This window comes from Hoplias malabaricus, chromosome 9 (genome assembly GCF_029633855.1).
Source record: "Hoplias malabaricus isolate fHopMal1 chromosome 9, fHopMal1.hap1, whole genome shotgun sequence".
NCBI lineage: Eukaryota > Metazoa > Chordata > Actinopteri > Characiformes > Erythrinidae > Hoplias > Hoplias malabaricus.
In genome coordinates, this window is record NC_089808.1 from 6,488,045 (window position 1) to 6,510,129 (window position 22,085).

Sequence of the window (22,085 nt, forward strand, 5' to 3'; positions counted from 1 at the left end):
GCTGGAGGTTACCATATTAAATAAATAAATAAATAAATACCACAGTAACAGATGAAATGTTCAGCCCTTTGCTGAAGACCATGTCCAGTGTGTGCCTGTGATTGTGGTGGTTCCATTCACATTCTGGAACACACCAAAATGGGGACATTCAAGCCTTCTGAGACAACATTGTGATCAAAGTCATTTGCAATAATTGTTAGCCACACAGTAAATTTCTCTATAAAATCTCGAGTATTTTGATTGTCTAAGTATTAAATTCTGCGGTGCAGCATATAGTACAGTACTTAGATACTGAAAAAAGAAGTCACCAAATGCTGCAGGCTTAAATTTTAGTATGTTTTTAAACTTGACAACTATTCCAACACCTTTTTGTTCCACCACTCTTTTACCTTATTTAAAATATGACCTACACTGTTTCACCCTAAATGTAATTTTACAGCAGACTGTGGTTCACTGTTGTAAATGTATGTCTGTCCTATACAGTGCATTGTGCAATGGACTAGTAACATTTATTAAATATTTATTAAGCATTAAGGCTCTGTTACCAGGATAGATTTAGTTAAAGTTTTACACAACTACAGCTCCTAAAAATCAAACCCTTTAGTATTTATTCAGTCTTGACCTGATTGTGGTCAGTGAATTAAGGGTAAACTTCCTATTTATACAATACCTTACATTTATCAATTATAAAAGAACTTTCATAATTAGAGTCCCCATTTGAACCAAATATTTTAGTGCATTAACTGATTATTATTATTTCAAAAGGTCCCTTATGATTTGAACTGTTCATAGATAATGGTTTTGGGATGTGTTCTTGAGCGATTTCCACTACAGAACCGTATTTGTTTTTAAACACAGTGTCAGCAGAAGGTCACAGCCTTTATTAGTGTTCAGCCTTGTCCCTCACACACAGAGATTTCTCAGGATTCTCTGAAACCTTAATGATATTATGTGCAGTAGATGAAGAAATTGCTAGGTTCTTTCCATGTTACGATAAGAAATGTTATTCTTTAATTGTTATTTAATTGATATTTGAATGTGCATGTAGATTTTTAATTTGTGCTTTTCATTAACTGTCTCCAAATGTTCCTCTTATTTCTGTAGCTCGACCCACTCCTACACTGACAAGAACACCAGAGGGAGCTGTGTTCACTGGAGAGTCAGTCGCCCTGAAGTGTGAGATTAAGGCTTATGACGGATGGACATATCAGTGGGAGAAGCAGAACAGTGGTGGATGGACTGTACTGTCTCAGTCTGAGTATTACACTGTAAACACAGGCACTATCACCATCAGAGAAGATTCTTTGGCTGTTGGTAAATACAAGTGTAGAGGAGAGAGACAGGGAAGACCAGATTCATCAAATTACAGTGACGTTCTCCAGCTGACTGTAAATTGTGAGTGAATTAACATTTGTTTTTTTAGACATTTTCATATTAGTAGCTTTCCATTCTGCATTATTTCACATTTGCATTACGTGCTTTGTTTGTTGTCCTTGTCTTTAGTCCCGCCTTAGCTCCACCCTCTCGTCAGTGTCTCCTTAGTCCTGCCCTCTCGTTATCAGTCCCAGGTGTTCCTTGTCAGTGCTTTGTATATATACCCTTTTGTTTGCTGTGTTCCCTGGTCGGTTCTTGTGTGTGTAGATTTGTTCACATGTATCTACCCTGATTCATGGCGGTTTACTTTCTGTCCTTGTTTTATTCTGTTCAGTTTAGTCCTGTCTTTATTCAGTCTGTCTGTATTACCTGTGTTTTTTTGCTACTGTTTTGTAAATAAAATTCCTTGTGTACATCCACCTACCTTGTCTGTCCTGCCCAGTCGTGACAGGCATCACACATGCTGGAAATGCTTGCCTTTTCATACAAAGAGCATCCATAGTTAAATATCTATGCAAAACAAAAATAAGAAAATTAATATATAAGTCAAATTTTGTGAATAATTTTAGCAATGGGTGCCCTTTTTTTGGCTTGAGCACCTGCCCACAAAAATGTCTGTGCACGTGCCTGCTTCCTGGAATTTGAATTACACAACTCTTCACCCTTGTTCTCTTCTCCCTGTAGCTCTACCCACTCCTGCACTGACTGTGGAACCAGAGGGAGATGTGTTCAGGGGAGAGTCAGTCTCTCTGAAGTGTGAGATTAAGGGTTATAGTGGATGGACATATCAGTGGGAGAAGAGTAAAGGCAGTGGATGGACTGCAGTGTCTCAGTCTGAGTATTACACTGTAAACACAGACACTCTCACCATCAGAGAAGATTATGTCAGTAATGGAGATCAGTACCGATGTAGAGGACAGAAAACTGACAGATCACTATCATCACATTACAGTGAACCTGTTACTCTCAGTGTGAAGTGTGAGTACATTACCACTTTTTAAATGTATTTACAGGTTTACAGCAGCAGCACATCCTATGAATTTGATCTATTAATGCTTCTGTTAAGCACTTATTAAGCATTAATAAGGATTTCATTCAGAAAATGAATGTATAACTAGGAGAGGATAAGTTTATGTTTTATGTCCTGACTCTGTCCTGATTTCTGTTAGCGATTTAAGAGGAGACTTCCTGCAGTTTGAATAATAAAAGCACTTTCATAATTATGGAGTCCCATTTGGCCAGACATTTTGTTGAATTAACTAATTATTGTTTTCAGAACATCCCTGATCACAACTGTTCACAGATCAGGGTTTGGGGAAGTTCTTGAGCCCATGCAGTGATTTCCACTACAGAGTGGTGTCTGTTTTAAAAAGTGTGGAATACTGTAAATAAATAGTTATTGGAGACACTGCTTCCAGTGAAATAATGCACTACAGTGTTTACAGTGAGTCTCTGACTCCAGTGATGTGTAGAGACTGTAGGAGTGTAAAACTCCAGTGTATTGGACCTCATACGCTGTATCTGTTCATTTATTCTGTTTAACATTGTTTCAGTAGTGAAATAAAATAAAATAATATAAAAATAAATTAATGTGCGTTCATGCAGAGGCTATTATTTTTCCAAATGAAGCCCAGAAACTGTGGTGTTTATTAACTCTACTGAGATAAATGTGGTTTTAGGAGAGACTGTGATCATCTCTTCAGTGTTCATTATCTTCATTGTCAACACCTATACAGAGCTTTTATTTGTGTTTTTTATTAATGGATCTCTAAATACTGTTATCTTCCTCCTGTAGCTCTTCCCACTCCTTCACTGACTGCAGAACCGAAGGGAGATGTGTTCAGGGGACAGTCAGTCACTCTGAAGTGTGAGATTAAGGGTTATAATGGATGGAGATATCAGTGGGAGAAGAAGGTTAAAGATGGTGAATGGAGAGTGTATCAGTCTGGGTATTACGCTGTATACAGAGACACACGCATCATCACAGAATATTATACCAAAGACGGAGATCAGTACCGGTGCAGAGGACAGAGAGCAGACAGATCACTACAATCACTTTACAGTGAACCTGTTACTGTGAAGGGTGAGTGCTTTAACACTTCCTTTTTTTCATTTAGTGATTCTCTTTACAGTAATATATCTTAACCAAAACAATTTATAAACAGCACACATGGCTCTCTGTTTCTATGAGAATTCGATTAATTAATTTCACACTGACTACTGGGAAACAATTCAACAATAAAAATGTAAATTATTTACAACAATAAACTATTATTAAATGGACACTGCACTTTTTATGCTGTATATCATGAAAGAATCAGCCAATTCAGTGTTGGCTTATAGCTTCACCAGCTGGAAGAACTATATGTAAGTGAAAGTACTTGATGAACCTCATGAACACTATGTAACCCCCAGATTTTTCATTAGAACATGTGTATGTGAATAAAAATGGTTCACAATTTCGGAGGACATGCATTAGTATATCATTACCATAAATCACACCCATGAATTTAAAAAAGACCGCCATATAAGGAAGTGAAGAATGACCTGAAGAATCACAACAGAAAGTCTTTAAAATCTTTACAGAAAAGCAAAAGAAATAAATATTCTTAGTGGAAAGTATTGTTTTATTGAAATACAGAAAAAGAACTTCAATTGGGGCATTGAAGTGGATGCATTTCCATGCATTTACCAAACCATTAAAAATTGTTGCTATCATCATGAAAACACAGGGGAAAATCTTAAGGTTACTGTTTGCTAAACTGAAGCAATGCCAGGTGTGATCTGAGTGATGTTACTTGTAGTAAAACTAAGCATTTTTGTTCCATTTCATAGATGTAGTGTATTCTACCTGTCAAATGCTCATTAATTATACTAAATATTCAGAAAATTCAATCTGTTCTTTACAGCAGCAAAATACATTTAGAAAACTTAAAGTATTTTTATGAAACAATAATATACTTTTAGTTTTCCAAAAGCCTTTGTGTGTAAAATGTGTCGGCTCAGTTGTCAACATTTTGTGAGACAGATTCAGAAGAAGAAGATGATGATACAGAAGAGTGTGGGAGGTCTGTTGAATGACCTCACACCTCAAGCCAAGGTTCAGACAGTACCAGAAACAACTGTAGTTTCTCTAAATGTGGAAACACGGTTGTGAAGACCAACAAAAAGAGCCTTTCTGGTTTTGTGTTTTTATTATCACCAGTATATGAAATATAAAAAGGTCAGAGAGAAGAACAGAGTACTAATAGGTCAAGGACCTCTGGAGCAGTGTTCCTATGGAACCTCAATATTAAATTTTTCTGAAAAGAACAGAGACAATCATACGCTATTCAATTGAAATCAATCAAAATTAAGAATAAATTGTAAAGAAGTCTAACGAACAATTTTAAATGATGCAGTGAACTAAATGAAAGATCAATTAAAGAAAAACAATTATTGGTAAATGTCTAATTATGATGCATTAAGAAATTATATGATCCAAAATGTAAATATTATACATTTAAAACATTTAGATTTTTAGTTAAAGGGCCATGTAAGGTGTGATTAAAAAAAAAAAAAAACATCAATTTTATTGTATTATTTTTTCATGTTCCAGGTTTTACACAGCCTGCACAGGTGTGCACAGCCTTGCGCCAGTTGTACTGCATGTGAATGTGTCACACAGAAATTGTGATTTATAAAGAAATGGCTTGTAAACTCACATATTTAAGCAAGGTTTTAATTGAAGGAGATACATGACAACATCAGCTCAGAACAAGAATACAGAGGCGTTTTATGTGTTGGCAGGGGATTTTAAACCTGACAGACACTTTGCTGAGGTTTTATCAGCATGTCACCACACCTACACAGGGAAATAACATACTGCACTGTGTTTACACCAACATATGAGACGCCTCTACCTCATGACATCAAACATAAACTTCTTGGCTTTGTCAATGTTAGTATTTTTAAACTAACATTAAAATTGAAGGCAGTTAATTGGGCAGTGCCCTGTAATGACCATTAGTCAATGACAGATGCTGTAAATGGACAGTTTTTGCCAACAAACATTGAGACTACACTGAAATAAATTACATTTTGAATTTACTTTATTTTTTTAATGCCAAATATATCTACCTCCAAATAAGTAATTTGAACAACTTGTACTCATTCTAAAAGTTTATATCCTATATGTGGATTATACAATTTCACACAACACTGTAGAGAAAAAAAGGAAATTAAAAGTTTCTTTTTCAGTGTACAAATATTTTAATAAATTAACATTCATTCAACAAACTTCAAGGCAGAAGTCTTTCACACGTTGAAGAGTTTCACCCAACCTCAGCAAACATTTTTTACAGGGTTTATCACTTGTAAAAAAAAAAAAAAACATAAGGCAGAATTATGAACAGAATTGAGTCCAAGGGCCTAAGAGACTTAGCTGAGGTGTGTGTATATAAGATCATGACTGCAAGGAAATTTGCCACAATAAACATTCATCTCAAATGAAGAGGGAAAACTGTTTTATTCCAATAAAGGTCAGTTATTTCTTTAATTTACTCAAGATAATTTACATTAATTTATGAATTTTTAATTTACATATTTGTAAATTATTCCAATATTTGTAAAAAAAAAAAAATCCACTATATGTCTGTACACTGTGGCTATTAATTCTATTCACACCACTGTTGGCAGACGAGATTATGTTATGACAAGATTATCATAATCAATATTCAAGGCTCTCTTAAATAACATGAATAATAGTTTAATCTACATTAAGAAATAATATGTAGTTATTGAGTGCAGCAATCAATCAAAGTTATTGAGTCCTATCAGCAAAGCAGTGCTGAATGGATTTCACAACAGAAAAGACGCTACCTGTAGAACAGTACACGACTATTATTTTGAAACTGAGTGTACTGTACATCTCTATGATGATAATAGAGGCTTGTACTGTTCAAAGTATTGTTCTTTAAAGTGAACAGAACAGGCCCCATGATTTAGCCTTGTTGGACTAACATTATGATTGACTTAACACTTTTGAATGATTTAAGTTGATTATTTACTAGAGATTCTAATTTTCAGGCTAGACATGCTCATTTAGAGACAGACCTTTAATTGCTGAGGCCAGACATACCACTTCCTTATTTAAAGAGCATCCATGAGCACCTTTCCCAACCTTCCGATCTGTCACAGTTCAAACTGAAAATAAAAGATATAGCTGACTACAGCTGAAACGGCAAGCAATAAAACACAGGCAGCAAGTTTATTTTTGCAGCTAAATTTAGATAATCTCAGACAGGGGTTTCCCAAAAGCATAGTTGCTAACTATGTCAGCAACATACATATGTTAATTGGAACGATGCAGTTGCGATGCAAGTGTTTCTCAAAACAGTCGATAGAACTATCGACTATCAACTACGTTGGTAACTTGCATAGTCCGAACCATCGTCACAGGTGTTTCACCATAGTTCCACAAAACGTTCGCAACACTGTCGTTAAGTTGTGTAGTTGGAACTACAGTTTCAGTTTAGAAGCTTAGTTCCTGGTGACTATGTCATCGATGACGGAAGACACAGTAGAATTAGGGTGTATATATATATATATATATATATATATATATATATATATATATATATATGCACAAGAAAGATACGAGATGTGCAGCACCTGAAACTATGGATACTGGAAGCCTGTGCTAGCATTTGCTCTGTCAGCACTCTCTGTTTGTTTTGGTCCCTTGTCTCCACCATCAATGTCTACACCTGTGTCTCTTAAATGTTTCAGATCATTAAACAAATTTAAATATTAGTCAAAGACAACACAATTAAACACAAAATTAATTAATTCATTATCTGTAACCAATTAAGTAAAGACAAAATGCAGTTTTTAAATGAAGGCTTTTATTATTAAGGAAGATAAAAAATCCAAACCTACATGGCTCTGTGTGAAAAACCTAATTTGCCCCTTAACCTAATAACAGTTTGGGCCACCCTTAGCAGCAACAACTGCAATTAATATTTTGCGGTAACTTTTGCAGTTACTGCAAAGCACAGCTGTGGAGGAATTCTGGCCCACTCATCTTTGCAGAATTGTTGTAATTCGGCCACATTGGAGGGTTTTCGAGCATGAATCACCTTTTTAAGTTCATGCCGCAGCATCTTGATTGAGGTCAGGACTTTGACTTGGCCACTCCAAAGTCTTCACTTTTTTCTTCAGCCATTCATAGATGGACTAGCTGGTGTGTTTTGGATCTTTGTCCTGCTGCAGATCCCAAGTTTATTTCACCTTGAAGTCACAAACAAATGGCCAGACATTCTCCTAAAGGATTTTTTTTGGTAGACAGCGGAATTCATGTTTCCATTTATCACAGCAAGTCTTTGAGGTCTTTAAGCAGCAAAACAGCCCTATCACACTACCACCACCATATTTTACTGTAGGTATGGTGTTCTTTTTCTTAAATGCGGTGTTACTTTTACACCAGATGTAATGGGGCACACCCCTTCTAAAAAGTTCAACTTTGGTCTCGTCAGTCCACAGAGTATTGTTCCAAAAGTCTTGGGATCATCAAGATGTTTTCTGGCAAAATTGAGACGAGCCTTAATGTTCTTTTTGCTCAGCAGTGGTTTTCAACAATGGCCATTTTTTCCCAGTCTCTGGGACACATAAGATACCCTTCTCTACAGTCAGAGCAATCATCAAAAAGTTCAAAACATCTGGAACTGTGACAAACAAGCCTGGAAAAGGACGCAAGTGTATCTTGCCACCACACACAGTGAGAATTATGGTACGAGAAATAAAAAGTTCTCCAAAGCTCACTGTAAGAGAGTTGAATCAAATGGTAGCATCTTGGGGATACAAGGTCTCCCAAACAACCATCAGGTGCTATCTACATGCCAACAAGCTGTTAGGGAGGCATGCATGGAGAAAGCATTTTCTGAGCTATACTCATAAGCGTAAACTGGTGGAGTTGGCCAAGCGGTACTGGGATTTTAACTGGGATCATGTGCTTTGGTCAGATGAGACCAAGATAGAGCTTTTTAGTAACAAACACTCTAAGTGGGTCTGGCGTAACACCAAGCAGAAAAACACCTCATGCCCATTAAGGATGGGGGAGGATCGGTGATGCTGTGGGCCTGTTTCTCCTCCAAAGGACCTGGGAACCTTGTAAGGACATGGTTACAAGGTTTCAAAGAGGTAAACTCTTTGAAATATCAGGACATTTAGAATCAGAATCTGGTGGACACTGCCCAAATGCTGAAGATGGGTCGTCATTGGGTCTTTCAGCAAGATAATGACCCTAAACATGTGGTCAAATCTTCTCAAAAATGGTTCACAAGGTGCAAAATCAAACTCCTCTCTTGGCCATCTCAGTCACCAGACCTCAACCCAATAGAAAACCTGTGAGGTGAGCTGAAGAGGAGAGTGCATAAGAGAAGACCCAAGACTCTGGAAGATTTAGAGAGGTTGTGCAAAGAGGAATGATTGAAGATCCCTCTTTCTGTATTCTCCAATCTTGAGAAGAGTTATAGGAGAAGATTAAGTGCTACCGTGACCCTGAAATGGACAAGTGGAGAAGAAGATGAGCTGAGATGAGATTAAGTGCTGTCTTGTTGGCAAAATGAGGTTCCAATAATTGTGACACACATGATTTCATTCAAAATAATTTATTTCTTAATGTGTGATTTTTTCCCACCTAATAAAGGCACTTGAATTAAAGCTTAGATTTTCTCTTTGTTTTACATTGTTGTCCTATATATATATATATTTTTAAAGAATTTATTAGAAGCCAAAGAACACTTTTTAACCAGGGGCACCAATAATATTGAGGGGCACTGTACATACACATATATCCCTTGGTCTCAGTGCTCCTTTGTCTGGTGTTGTGTGTAAATGTTTGTTTCTATCAGTGTGTTACTGATGTCTACACCAGTTCACGGCTTGTTTCGGTTCCTATCCTAGTTTGTTCCTCTTTATTTCTGTTCATCTTTAGTCTAGTTTGTTTTCTCTGTTTCTTGTGTTTGCTTTTGTTTCAAAATAATGACTCTATGCATGTATGTCCACCTCCATTGTCCTCCCTGCACAACCATGACATAATTAATGTATTACCAACCAACTTTTTTTTTTTGCTTATTTAAAAAAAACCTGACTAATTTCTCACAAAATGAGAAACTTTTACATCACTCAGTGTTTTATATATACTGTATATTATAATATTCAGTATATCACTGCAGTCTTCTTGCTGTAAATTTATGCCAGTTCTTTACCGTGTAAGGTGTAATGGATCAGTGCAATCTATTAAAGGTTTATTAATCATTAATGAAGCTTTGTTTGTTTTACATCATTACTGCTTTTAAAAATTAAACACTTAAAAATGTATTTCGTCTTGACCTGATTTTTGTCAGTGACTAAGAGGACACTTCCTGCAGTTAGGATTATAAAATAACTTTGTCAAGTATCCTTTGGAACAAGTATTTTTACAATATGAACAATTTTTTTTTCAAAATATCACTTGTCTTTCACTTTTCGCACATCAAAGTTTAGGGAAGTGTTTAATTCTCCAGGTTTTGTGCCATGTTACAATGAGAAATGTTATTCTGGAATTGTTGCATTATTTTTCTGCACAGTCTTACACAGAGTGGTGAGCAATGTAGATTTTTCATTTGTGTTATTCATTAATGGAGCTGTCTCTAAATCCTCTGTTATCCTCTTCCTGTAGCTCCACCCACTCCTTCACTGACTGTAGAACCAGAGGGAGATGTGTTCAGTGGAGACTCAGTCACTCTGAAGTGTGAGATTAAGGATCTTCTTGAATGGACATATTATTGGCAGAAGAAAAATAAACTGAGTTCGTGGAGTAATCTGTATCAGTCTTGGCCTTACACAGACACTCTCACTATAAGATCTGTCACAGACAGAGATCAGTACCGATGCAGAGGGTGGAATTCTGACAGATCACTATGGTCACAGGACAGTGAAACCTTTACTCTCACTGTGAAGGGTGAGTGCTTTAACAGTTCTTTTTTAATGCATTTTCATGTTTACAGCAGCAGTGCATTCTATGAAATCAGTCTATTAATGTTTCCATTGAAAATCTGAAGAATGTAAGTGATTTTCTTTAGAGTGATATGTTTAGTCTTTGTTTCAGTAACAAAATAATTAAGAAACAGCACAAATTATTTGCTATTTCTATGAATATCCCATAATACTTTACATTTAGGGCTGACTGATCAAAGGTAAACACTGCGGTTTCAGGATGAACAACTATTGTACGCAATAAATAATGATGAACTATTAAATGAACAAAAAGCACAACATTAATTAAAGTTGTAGAATAAGCAATGTTCCTAATAGCTTTCATAGCTGGAATAACTATGTTAAAATAATGTATGTAAACAAATAAAGTATATTGATATGAATAAAACGTTGCGACACTTTCTAACAATGCAATAAAAATAAAGAAAATTAATTTGTTAAATCTTTTTAAATTGTAACTGATGAATTTACAAAGAAAACATTCTCAGTGTTTTACTGATCAAATTAATTGTTGTGAATAGTAGTGGACAATAAAAGGATATCGATTTGTTTCGTGATTAACTTTAGCTCGATAACAATAATAAATTATGGGAAATAGAGCTCAATAAACCTTCATTTCTATTCCGGTTTAACACAGCAGCTGCACGCTCTCAGGCGCGTATACTCGAGTTATTACGGTAAATGAACACAGGAGACCGCATGAGTGTGAGAACGTACACAAGAGTATAATAGGTTTAATTCAAGGGCTTGTGTGTATTAAATATATATATTAAATATGTAATAGTCTCCTGTTCACTCTGTATTTTGGGGTGTATTTTGTCTGGTATAGCGACCCCCTGCAGGACACAAGCGCAGAAATATTCCCTCACGCGCAGGGAGAATCCGGTGTGTTTTTCTTCACTCAGACTGTATTTTCATTCCGTTTGCGAGAGAACTGTTCGTTTCCTGACGTGGTTTTCCTCACACTAAATTATTTCTCCGCTCGCGAATTTATAATTGGATCTGACGCCATCAGGCTGCTTCTCTTCTCTTCTCTTCTCTTCTCTTCTCTTCTGAAGGGCGGAACTTTTTCCACTCTGCACTCTAGACCCACTCTAGACCCACTCCCACCGCGTCCCTGACCTGGATAAGCAGTTACAGACAGTGAATGAATGAACCTGCGGAACCTTCCAGCTTTCCCACTGTTCTAATCCTTCTAATGGGTTAAGTGCAGTATGTTTACAGTTCAGCACTTGGGAGTTTTTATTTATTAAAGTATTATTTTAAAACTCTTCTTAATCTATCTTTTTACTCTTTTGCTTCTTGGGGTGGTAATGCGCTAAGAATGATTTCATGACAAGACACATAGATATCATAAAGAGCCCTTAAAGTCTCATGGTGGAAAAATATTATTTAAAGAGATTATTTATAAATCCGTTTCCTCAATTTAATAATTCATTTCTTCAATTTAGTAATCCGTTCCCTCGGTTTAGACAGACATAACACAGACTGTGTTAGGACACATGTTTGATTTCTCCTGTCCATTCCTTATTTACTCTGCAACCATGATTTAACAGAATAAAACCTTCTTAGTTCAGGTCGAGGAGAGAGCGAATAAAGGCAGAATTTTGAATCCGACGAGACTCGTTTTTAACTGAGCATTCAGCTGGAGGTGGGACAGTGGGCTCCTGTTGTGCGGCACATATCTGCGGCCAGAATCACATCTCATTCTCAAGCAAATTATTCAATAAAATCCAGGTGACCTGTTTTTATCATTTTTTTCAAGAATGAATGTTTAAAAATGAATAAAACCATAAAAAATAAGCACGCTGTGTAGAGGATTACACTTCCACTGTAAAGCTGCTTATCTGTAATTATTTGATTAACTAGGGCCTATTTCATAGGTGAATGTTTATAACTATTTTTCTTCATTCTGTATTTTCTGCAGCGAAGCGTAGCCTACGAAATAAAGGTACAATACTTTTAATAAACAGATACAAGATGAAGGTGACATATGAAAGCTGGAGCTGTCCTTTTTCCACTGGAGTAGTGTAATTTATGTGAATATTAATTACAAACATACATTGCATGGATTGTGTTATGGACATGATAAAGGACATGATAAAGTGGGCAATATTAGGTTCTGACCAGCAATAATGGACTCACTAGGTGTGTAACTTTGTCCTTTTTTAAAAAATCGGTGTCACAAATCCCCGAAGTGTCATATTATCACACAATGCCCCTTTACACTGATGAGGTGTCAAATTAAATCTTAGGGTGTCCTCTTATGGACAATATGAGGTTTTGTCTGATCTCATTTTTCTCAGTTGAGGCTTAATTCTGGCCACAAAAGCCCCGTTAGGTTTTATTTACATTTTTATGTGGTAATTGATAAATAAAAACAGTAACAGGTCAATTGGATTTTACTGAATAATTTGCTTGAGAATGAGATGTGATTTTGGCCGCGACTATGTGCCGCACAACAGGACCCTGCTATAACAACTCCACCTGAATGTGTCGCGCCAAACTCGCTCAGTTAAAAACGAAATGGAGTCCCCCCAATGTTGCCCAATCAGATTCACGCCCTCCTCGACCTGAACCATTAATGTTTTAGTTATAAAAAGTGGTTGTAATGTGTAAATAAGGAATGGACAGGAGAGATCAAACAAGTGTCCTAGCATAGCCTGTGTCATGTCTGTCTAAATTGAGGGAACAAATTACTAAATTGAATGAATTACTAAATTGAGGGAACGCATTAAGTCTCTAAATAATATTTGTCTACCATGAGACTTTATAATATAATTTCTTTTAGTGATAAAAAATGTTATTGTTCCTATGAAATCTACTATGTGCACAAACACACACACACACACACGCCCAATGATTCCAGGAAGGCTCTGGACCCACCGTGACCCTGAGCTGCATAAACGGTTACAGATAATGAATGAATGAATGAAATGAATGCTTCAATAACCTCTACACTGCAGTATTCTGTAAAATCCAAATTCCTTACACTTCTCTACTCAGCACAACTAATACTTCTATACATTTTAGCATTCTTACACTTCTCTAATCCATATCACATTTTCCTTGAGTATTTTGTACACTTTAACATTCCTTACATTTCCTTTTCCCATATCCACTGTTTCCTCCCACAGTCCAAACAACACATGTTGGTAGATGGATTTGTTGTGCACCGTGTCCACTGGTGTGAATGTGTGAGTGAATGGGTGAGTGTGTGATGCCCAGCTATGGAGTGACACCCTGCACTAATTTCCACAACAGAACTGTGACAGTTTCTAATGCATTGCTACCTGGTGCCCAACGATCACAGCCATCATTACTGAAACAATATACTGTACATTCTCTGGATTCTCTGAATTGTTTCATCATATTTATGCTGTAGCTGATGAAATCCCTAGACTCTTTGCTGTAACTGGATTGGCTGTGGGATGTGTGGGATGACAGGTGCCTTGACTGGATACGGTTTGTTAGACTTTGATTTAAAAGGAGCAATGTGGTCAGGCTTTTAAATATTTGAAGCTGTGGAAAGCGTAAATGTTCACACCTGTAACATAGAGACAGGCTTGTATAGACTTCACTGATGCAGTGTTTTTTTCTTAATGGAACTGTCTCTAAATCCTCCGTTCTCTTCTTCCTGTAGCTCTACCCACTCCTGCACTGACTGTGGAACCAGAGGGAGATGTGTTCAGGGGAGAGTCAGTCTCTCTGAAGTGTGAGATTAAGGGTTATAGTGGATGGACATATCAGTGGGAGAAGATAAAAAGAAGTGGATGGACTGCAGTGTCTCAGTCTGAGTATTACACTGTAAACACAGACAGTTTCACCATCAGAGAAGATTATGTCTCTAATAGAGATCAGTACAGATGTAGAGGACAGAAAACTGGCAGATCACTATCATCACGTTACAGTGAACCTGTTACTCTCAGTGTGAAGGGTGAGTGCTTTAACACTTTATGTATTTTCCTCTTTACCACAGCAGTACATTCTATATATTCTATCTATAAATATTTAATAATAAAGTGAATAACTTTCTCTTTACACTGACACCTTCAGTGTTTGTCTCAGCACAGGCTCCAGCAATATATCTTCACCACAATAATTTATAAATAACATAAATGTCTTGCTGTGAGGAGTTGGTGTGTTCTCCCCGTGTCCGCGTGGGTTTCCTGTGGGTGCTCCGGTTTCCTCCCACAGTCCAAAAACACACGTTGGTAGGTGGATTGGCGACTCAAAAGTGTCCGTAGGTGTGAGTGAATGTGTGTTTGTCTGTGTTGCCCTGTGAAGGACTGGCGCCCCCTCCAGGGTGTATTCCCGCCTTGCGCACAGTGATTCCAGGTAGGCTCTGGACCCACCGTGACCCTGAACTGGATAAGGGTTACAGATAATGAATGAATGAATGAATAAATACCTTGTTATTTTAATGAATATCACAGTAACACTTATATAGTGAATATAAAGTGCAGACTGATTAATGATAAACACTGCATTTGTTAGAGGGAAGAAATCCTAAGGTACATTTTAAATTATGATGAACTGCTATTAAAAACTGCATTAATCTTTCAAACAATCAACCAGTTTATCATTTAATGATTAATTTAACCTTAAATTGTTAACATAAGATTAATTCATTAATAAACACTCAAACAGACATTTTGTTTATTTGTTAATTTGTTCCTTCATTATCAGATGTGATCATCTCTTCACTGTACACTTCAGTATCACAGCTGTACAGATGTTTACGTTGTGCATATTTCACTGAGGTCATAAGTGAATTGAATATGACCTCCTTTATGGTCATTTGAAAAAGTTATAGGTTGGATGCTCATTTTTTGTGTGTTATATTTTCATCAACAGAAAAATCTAAACCTGAACTCACATCAAGCCGTAAAGGACCTGCAGTGAGAGGACAGCCAGTGGTTCTGTTCTGTGAGCTGGGTCAGTCTGCTAGATGGACGTTTTACTGGTCCAAACACACACACAACCCTGAGAATGAGATCAGCACTGAAACACACTCCTACACCATCAGCTCAGTCAGTGACTCTGATGGAGGACAGTACTGGTGCAGAGCTGGGAGAGGAAACCCACTCTACTTCACCCACTACAGTGATGCACTCTGGGTAAACGTTACTGGTGAGTCAAACACTGTCTGATAAGACAGTGACACGGACTGTATAGTAGTACCATATTGTTACATGATGGGGCACGGTGGTGCAGCAGGTAGTGTCGCAGTCACACAGCTCCAGGGACCTGGAGGTTGTGGGTTTGAGTCCCACTCCGGGTGACTGACTGTGAGGAATTTGGTGCGTTCTCCCTGTGTCTGCGTGGGTTTCCTCCGGGTGCTCCGGTTTCCTCCCACAGTCCAAAAACACACGTTGGTAGGTGGATTGGTGACTCAAAAATACTGGAATATAAATACATTTGTTTTGGTTCAGTTGCCAGGTTTCACTGAGACTTTGAAATGGGTCTCTGTTTAAGAGAAATGATTTCACTTTATGTGCAAATAATGTACTGAGGCTTTAAATTCTGGACTTGTGAAGACAGTGAAGAAAAAAGCAACGTATGTGAAGCAGACCACAGAAACAGAGGAGCTGCTGTCTGAACACAAACACACAACAGCCCTTCTAATATTTATAATATATTGACATATATTTTGAAGCCTTTACCATTTCCATTTTATCGCCTACTAGTAAAATATTTCTCAAGCTTTTTCCTGTCACACGTTCATTCCCAGTCTTTATTTTTTTGTTTTTCAAGTTTTAAAAAAGTTGTGGACATTGTGTAAAATATACATAAATGTAAATATAACAGAATGCAATGATTTGTAAATCTCATAGACGCATATTTTATTCACAATGGAAAACAGAACACAAGTGAGAGATTTGACCATTTCATGAAATGTATTAACTCATTTAGAATTTGATGGCAGCAGTAAAATAAAGAATTGGGTACAGGGTCATGTCAGCCACTGTGTAGTATCCCCTCTTCTTTTAACCTCAACAATCTGTATAAATCTGAGATGGCAGAGACTGCTCCCTGGGAGTCAAGGTGATTGGCAGCTCCTTGCTCTGACTGTGTGTGTGTTCACTGCCCCTAGTGTGTGTTTGTGTGTTCACTACCACAGATGTGTCAAATACATGCATTCATTCATTCATTATCTGTAACCGCTTATCCAGTTCAGGGTCGCGGTGGGTCCAGGGCCTACATACACATTCACACACTCACTGACACTTTTTTTTTTTTGAGTCACCAAACCACCTACCAACATGTTTTTGGAATGTGGGAGGAAACCGGAGCACCCGGAGGAAACCCACGCGGACACAGGGAGAACACACCAACTTCTCACAGACAGTCACCCAGAGCGGGAATCGAACCCACAACCTCCAGGTCCCTGGAGCTGTGTGACTGCAACACTACCTGCTGCGCCACCGTGCCACCCGTGTCAAATGCAGAGAAGTAACTTCCCTATGGGCATCAATAAAGGTGTTTCTACTTCTTTTTCTAAATGTTGTCTCCGGTTTCCTCGCAGAGACCAAAAACACACGTTGGTAGGTGGATTGACTACTCAAACTTGTCCATAGGTGTGAGTGTATGCATGAATGTGTGAGTGTGTGTTGCCCAGCAAAGGACTGGTGCCCCCTCCAGGGTGTGCTGCCACTTTGCACCCAGTGATTCTGGGTTAGGCTCTGGACCCACTGGGACTCTTCTTTTGTGAAGCCATGTTGTTGTGATGGATGCAGCATGTGGTTTATCATTGTCTTGCTGAAATATACAAGGCCTTCTCTGAAAGAGACGTTGTCTGGATGGGTGCATTGTTCTAAAACCTCTCTACACTGTTCAGCACTGATAGTGCCTTTCCAGATGTGTAAGCTGCCCATGCGATAGGCAACAGTTCAATCCAAAACCATCAGAGATGCAGGCTTTTAAAATGTGTGCTGATAAGAGAGGAACCATCCAGTTAGTTATCAAGTCACAGACTCCATTGTTTCCAAAATGAATTTCAAATTTTGGTTTCTGACCACAGGACTGTTTTCAAATTTGCCTCAGACCATTTTAAACATGTTTATAGGCCCAGAGAAGCCAGCAGTGTTACGGGATCATTTTCTTATTGTATCACTGCTTTTTTGCATGATACAGATTTAACTCGCATTTGTGGATTGCACAGTGAACTGTGATTACAGACAGATTTCTGGAAGCGTTCCTAAGCCCATGCCATGATTTCCAGGACACAATCAGATCTGTTTTTAATGCACTGCCTGAGGGCACAAAGATCACCAGCATCCAGTATTTACCATCATTTAGTATTTTGTGCCCCGTCCCAACTTTTCTGAGATGTGTTGCTACCATCAAATTCTAAATGAATGGATATTTTTCATGAAATATTAAAATGTCTTTCAGCATATGTGTTCTACTGTGAATGAGATACTATGAGATACGCAAATCCATGCATTGTGATTTTATACAGCATCTACTTTTTTTGCCAATTTTTGTCTCATAAACATGGCGATGTCTCCCTAACAGCAGCAAGTGATATAGATCCACTTACAAGATCATTGACTCTGTTATAATTTGAAATGTATTTAATAATGTGCTGTGTCACTGATATTGTGCATGTATCTGATATGGTCTTAGTTCATTTGTACAGCATTTATCAAGAGTATGTTTATCAGCTTGTTGTATCTTGACTTTTTCAGCAACATCTCAAGGCATTTCTCTGGTGGTCAGTCCCAACAGAACTCAACACTTTAGTACTGACTCTCTCTCACTGAGGTGTGAGGGAGAGAGGGACTCTACTGGATGGAGAGTGAGACGATACACACACAGTGAGAAGGTGTCAGATTGTTCATCAGTTACAGGATCTACCTGCAACATCAGCTCCCTCTCCACATCCCACACTGGAGTATACTGGTGTGAGTCTGAATCTGGAGCAGGCAGTGAACCTCTCAACATCACAGTGCACAGTGAGTCTAATTTATTCTTGCTACTAATAAGAGTGCAATATCTAGTCAGATATTTTAAAGATGTAGTAATAGCACATGACCAGTTAAATATAGTACTCAAACAGTGCATATAATAATTATTATTTATTTTTTTATTAAAAGTATATCATGAATAGGAGAGTTTTTATTTTGTGCGGCACAGTGGTGCAACATGTTGATGTAGCCACACAGCTCCAGGGTCCTGGGGTTGTGAGATCAAACCCTGCCTTTGGGTCACTGTCTGAAATGTTTGGTGTGTTCTACCCCTGTCAGCATAGGTTTCCTCCAGGTGCTTCTGTTTCCTCCCAAAGTCCAAACATACATGATGTTTTTCATTCATCCATTATGTGTAAGTGCTTATACAGTTAAATCCATGCATGCATATATCAGCCTACCCATGCATATATCATCCCACCCGGAAATATTGGGCGCAAAGCAGGAATACACACACACACACGGTCGCCAATCGACATACCAACATGTGTTTTTGGACCGTGGGAGGAAACCCATGCTGACATGAGGAGAACACACCAACCTCACAGACAGTCACCCGGAGCGGGACTTGAACCCACAACCTCATCCCTGGAGCTGTGTGACTGCGACACTACCTGCTGCACCACTGTGCCTCCCAATACATGATGTGCAAAAGGGAATTAAGGACACAAAAAATAAAAAAAAATGAGCAGAGATTTCAATTGAGATGGTTTCGAACTGGAGGAAGAGATTTCCAAAGTTTGGGGACAGCAATGCTGAAAGATCTACCACCCATAGTAGAAAGTCTAAAAGAACACACAGTAAGTCAAGAGTTAGAAGATCAACAAGAGGGACAGTATGAAGAAATGAAATCAGAGAGATATGTAGGATCATTATTTTAAATGAAGTTTGCTTTTGATTTAACAAATCCATACAATCGAGAGATTATCTGGAAACAAACTTTGTTCTTCACACACGCTCAATGCATCTACTACTTTTTAGAAAAGAAAATGGACTTGTACTGTATTTGTGTGTTTATATTTATTGTAATTATATATAATTGTATCCAAACACTAGGTTAGGAGATACATAACTTAAAATAATAATAATCTTAGGTGTCTATGAGATTCTACACTACTGTGGGTGGACTGGCTGTGTGAAGTTGTCCTAGTTGTGAGTGTGTGGTGCCTGCCATGGTGTTTTCATGTCCTGTGCCCAGTGATTGTGGGCAGGCTCTGGATAAATCACAATGTTTAACAAGATGAAGTGGTTACAGAGGTAAATGGATGGATGAATAAATGAGTGAATGAAGGAATGAATGGATGAATTTTCATCCTATCCCAAAAGAACATATTCTGTGCTTTATTCCAGTGATCAAGGTCTCTGTTGTAAAAGGGAAAAACGTCTTAAAACTATCATTTCATTCACATTCCTTTCAACACAATTTACCCCAAATATCTGCTCCAAATCACTCTTTAAATGTTCCTACAGATGGTGCTGTAATTCTGGAGAGTCATGTTCATCCTGTGACTGAGGGAGACTCTCTGACTCTACGCTGTTTATATCGTGACCCAAAGCCCTCAGTCCTCACAGCTGATTTCTATAAAGATGGATCACTCCTCCAGACCCAGACTACAGCAGAGATGACCATCCACACTGTCTCACAGTCAGATGAAGGTCTCTACCACTGTAACAACTCACAGAAAGGAGAGTCACCAAAGAGCTGGGTCTCAGTCAGAGGTTTGTAGCTTTCAATATGAAACACTTTAATAAAATTTCACTTTTACAGTCATCTATATTCACTGGTGTTTTTCCTGTGCATCTGATTCAGGAGCTTCATTCTCAGTGCTGGGAGTGCTCAGTAGTGTAATGGCAGTGATCCCATATATACTGGTGTCCATCGTGCTGGGAGTCAAATGCTACAGAGCTCGAGGTATGAGCTTCCTGTAATCATGGGCAGACTGATTTCTTTTGGCATTTTAACTGAAATGTTCACTTATCATCACTTCACTTACAATTTTGTGTAATATCCTTCTGTTTTCACGGATTAACCTCCTAAATACACAGTACTATTCATAAAAATGACATATTTAGAAGACTGGCCTACAACAGAGACCAATACAGCTTTATAAAAGGAACATACTTTCAGTCTCAATAACTACATTTAATTATAAAAGTATCAGGACCGGGCGGACTGACGGAGGTGGATGCTATAACACAGTAACTATTTATACAAAAGACAAAACAGACAGACTTGGATAACTTCACAGGAAACTTGTATAAATAAAGACCATGACAGAGTGACTTGGACACAGAGAAACAGCTAAACCTAAACAGGGGAAGCTAAACAGACAGAGAGCAAAACAGACAAACCTAGACATGGAGAGCTAAACAGAGAAGCCTAGACTACAAACCTAGACCTAGACTAGTGACAGAGGGAAATACTGACAGACCAGAGCCCGGGAAATGCTAAAAGACAAACCAAACAAGTACATGAAGCACAAGGAAGGAACAGACAGACCAGTCTGACATACAAAGGGAAGCAAATTGAAAAGCAAGGAACAGACTAGGAACAAACAGACACGTGAAAGATGAGTGGACGTCCAACAAAGAAAGACTAAGACAAAGGATCTTAAATACACACAAGGACACCTGAGACAGATAACGAGGGGGCAGGATTACAAATGAGACACAGATGAAGACACTGACGAGGAGGTGGAACTAAGGCGGGACTAGGGCAGAGACATGAACCATAATAAACAGAACCATGTGCTCTTGCACATGGTGGGAAAACAGACACATGACAGGACCAGAGCATGACAAAAAGCAATGAAAAATATGAGAAATGCCCATACAGAAGTTTTTTTTTAAATAGATGTGGTCTGTTGTTCAGTGTATGTATTAGATTTTATAATATCAAAACTGTGCAGAGCTTGCTTTGGTATTATATATATAGCTTAGGTTTGGCCGTGTAGTAACACATTAAACTAATCCAATGTGGCCTTTTTGTGTATGTCACAGTTAAACCTGCAGATGAAGATGAAGAAGTTGAAAACAACAGAACAGAGTAATCGGAGAAAACCCAGAACATATCTGAAAATGTTGAAAGTTTTTATTTTTTTTTTGTACGCCACATTTATGTCCTGGAATAGCAGGTTTTGTCATCTAGTGTCAGTGAGTGAAGTGAGTTATTAGAAATAAGTTATTATTTTTGATATGATGATTAACTCAGGTTTTCTTTGAGAAAGGTGTTTTTCTTGCTTTATTAATATGAAGTATGAAAGCTTTTTATATAATTAGATTATTTTGAAATATATTTTTTATCATTATTATAATTTGCCTATTCAATGTTTAAATTTATTTTAACAATTTATGTGCAGCACATGAGATAAGAAAAAGGGAGATAGCAAAAGCATATGCTCAATATAATGAAATGTAGTTATAATTAAGCAGTTACTAAAATTGTTTATTTCATTTTTGTCACGGATCACGGGGCGGACTGACAAAGGCGGACGCACTTGCTAAAACACAAATACTTTAATCAAAACAAAGAAACCACAACGAAACGACTTAACTGGGAATAACAAAGACTTGACTCGGAGTAGGAAAGAAACAAAACAACATGACTTAGAAAACAAAACGACTGGAATAGGAGAGGGAAAGAGACAACACGACAGGACTCAGAACATAGTAGAAACATGACATGACTGGGCAACAATACAATGTGAAATGAACGACCGC

The 22,085-nt window shown here is 37.7% G+C and overlaps 1 protein-coding gene across 1 annotated transcript; it reads left to right on the top strand.

Annotated features, from left to right (window-relative positions):
• The first annotated feature begins 795 nt into the window (after positions 1 to 795).
• On the top strand, positions 796 to 21,500 carry LOC136707269 (Fc receptor-like protein 5). Its single transcript, XM_066681248.1, has 11 exons — positions 796 to 838; positions 1,105 to 1,395; positions 2,059 to 2,352; positions 3,170 to 3,457; positions 10,076 to 10,357; positions 14,036 to 14,329; positions 15,250 to 15,525; positions 18,087 to 18,353; positions 19,836 to 20,084; positions 20,176 to 20,277; positions 21,366 to 21,500. The coding sequence occupies exons 1-11, from the start codon at positions 796 to 798 to the stop codon at positions 21,413 to 21,415; spliced, it is 2,436 nt and encodes an 811-aa protein (XP_066537345.1). The 3' UTR covers positions 21,416 to 21,500.
• The last annotated feature ends 585 nt before the right edge of the window (positions 21,501 to 22,085 follow it).

Excerpts from the sequence above, each read along its gene's own strand:
- LOC136707269 (XM_066681248.1), top strand. The coding sequence starts at position 796 with ATGGTTTTGGGATGTGTTCTTGAGCGATTTCCACTACAGAACC. Across the intron at positions 839-1,104 it reads GCGATTTCCACTACAGAACC|CTCGACCCACTCCTACACTG; the intron begins GTATTTGTTTTT and ends TTATTTCTGTAG. Across the intron at positions 14,330-15,249 it reads TGTTACTCTCAGTGTGAAGG|AAAAATCTAAACCTGAACTC; the intron begins GTGAGTGCTTTA and ends TTTCATCAACAG.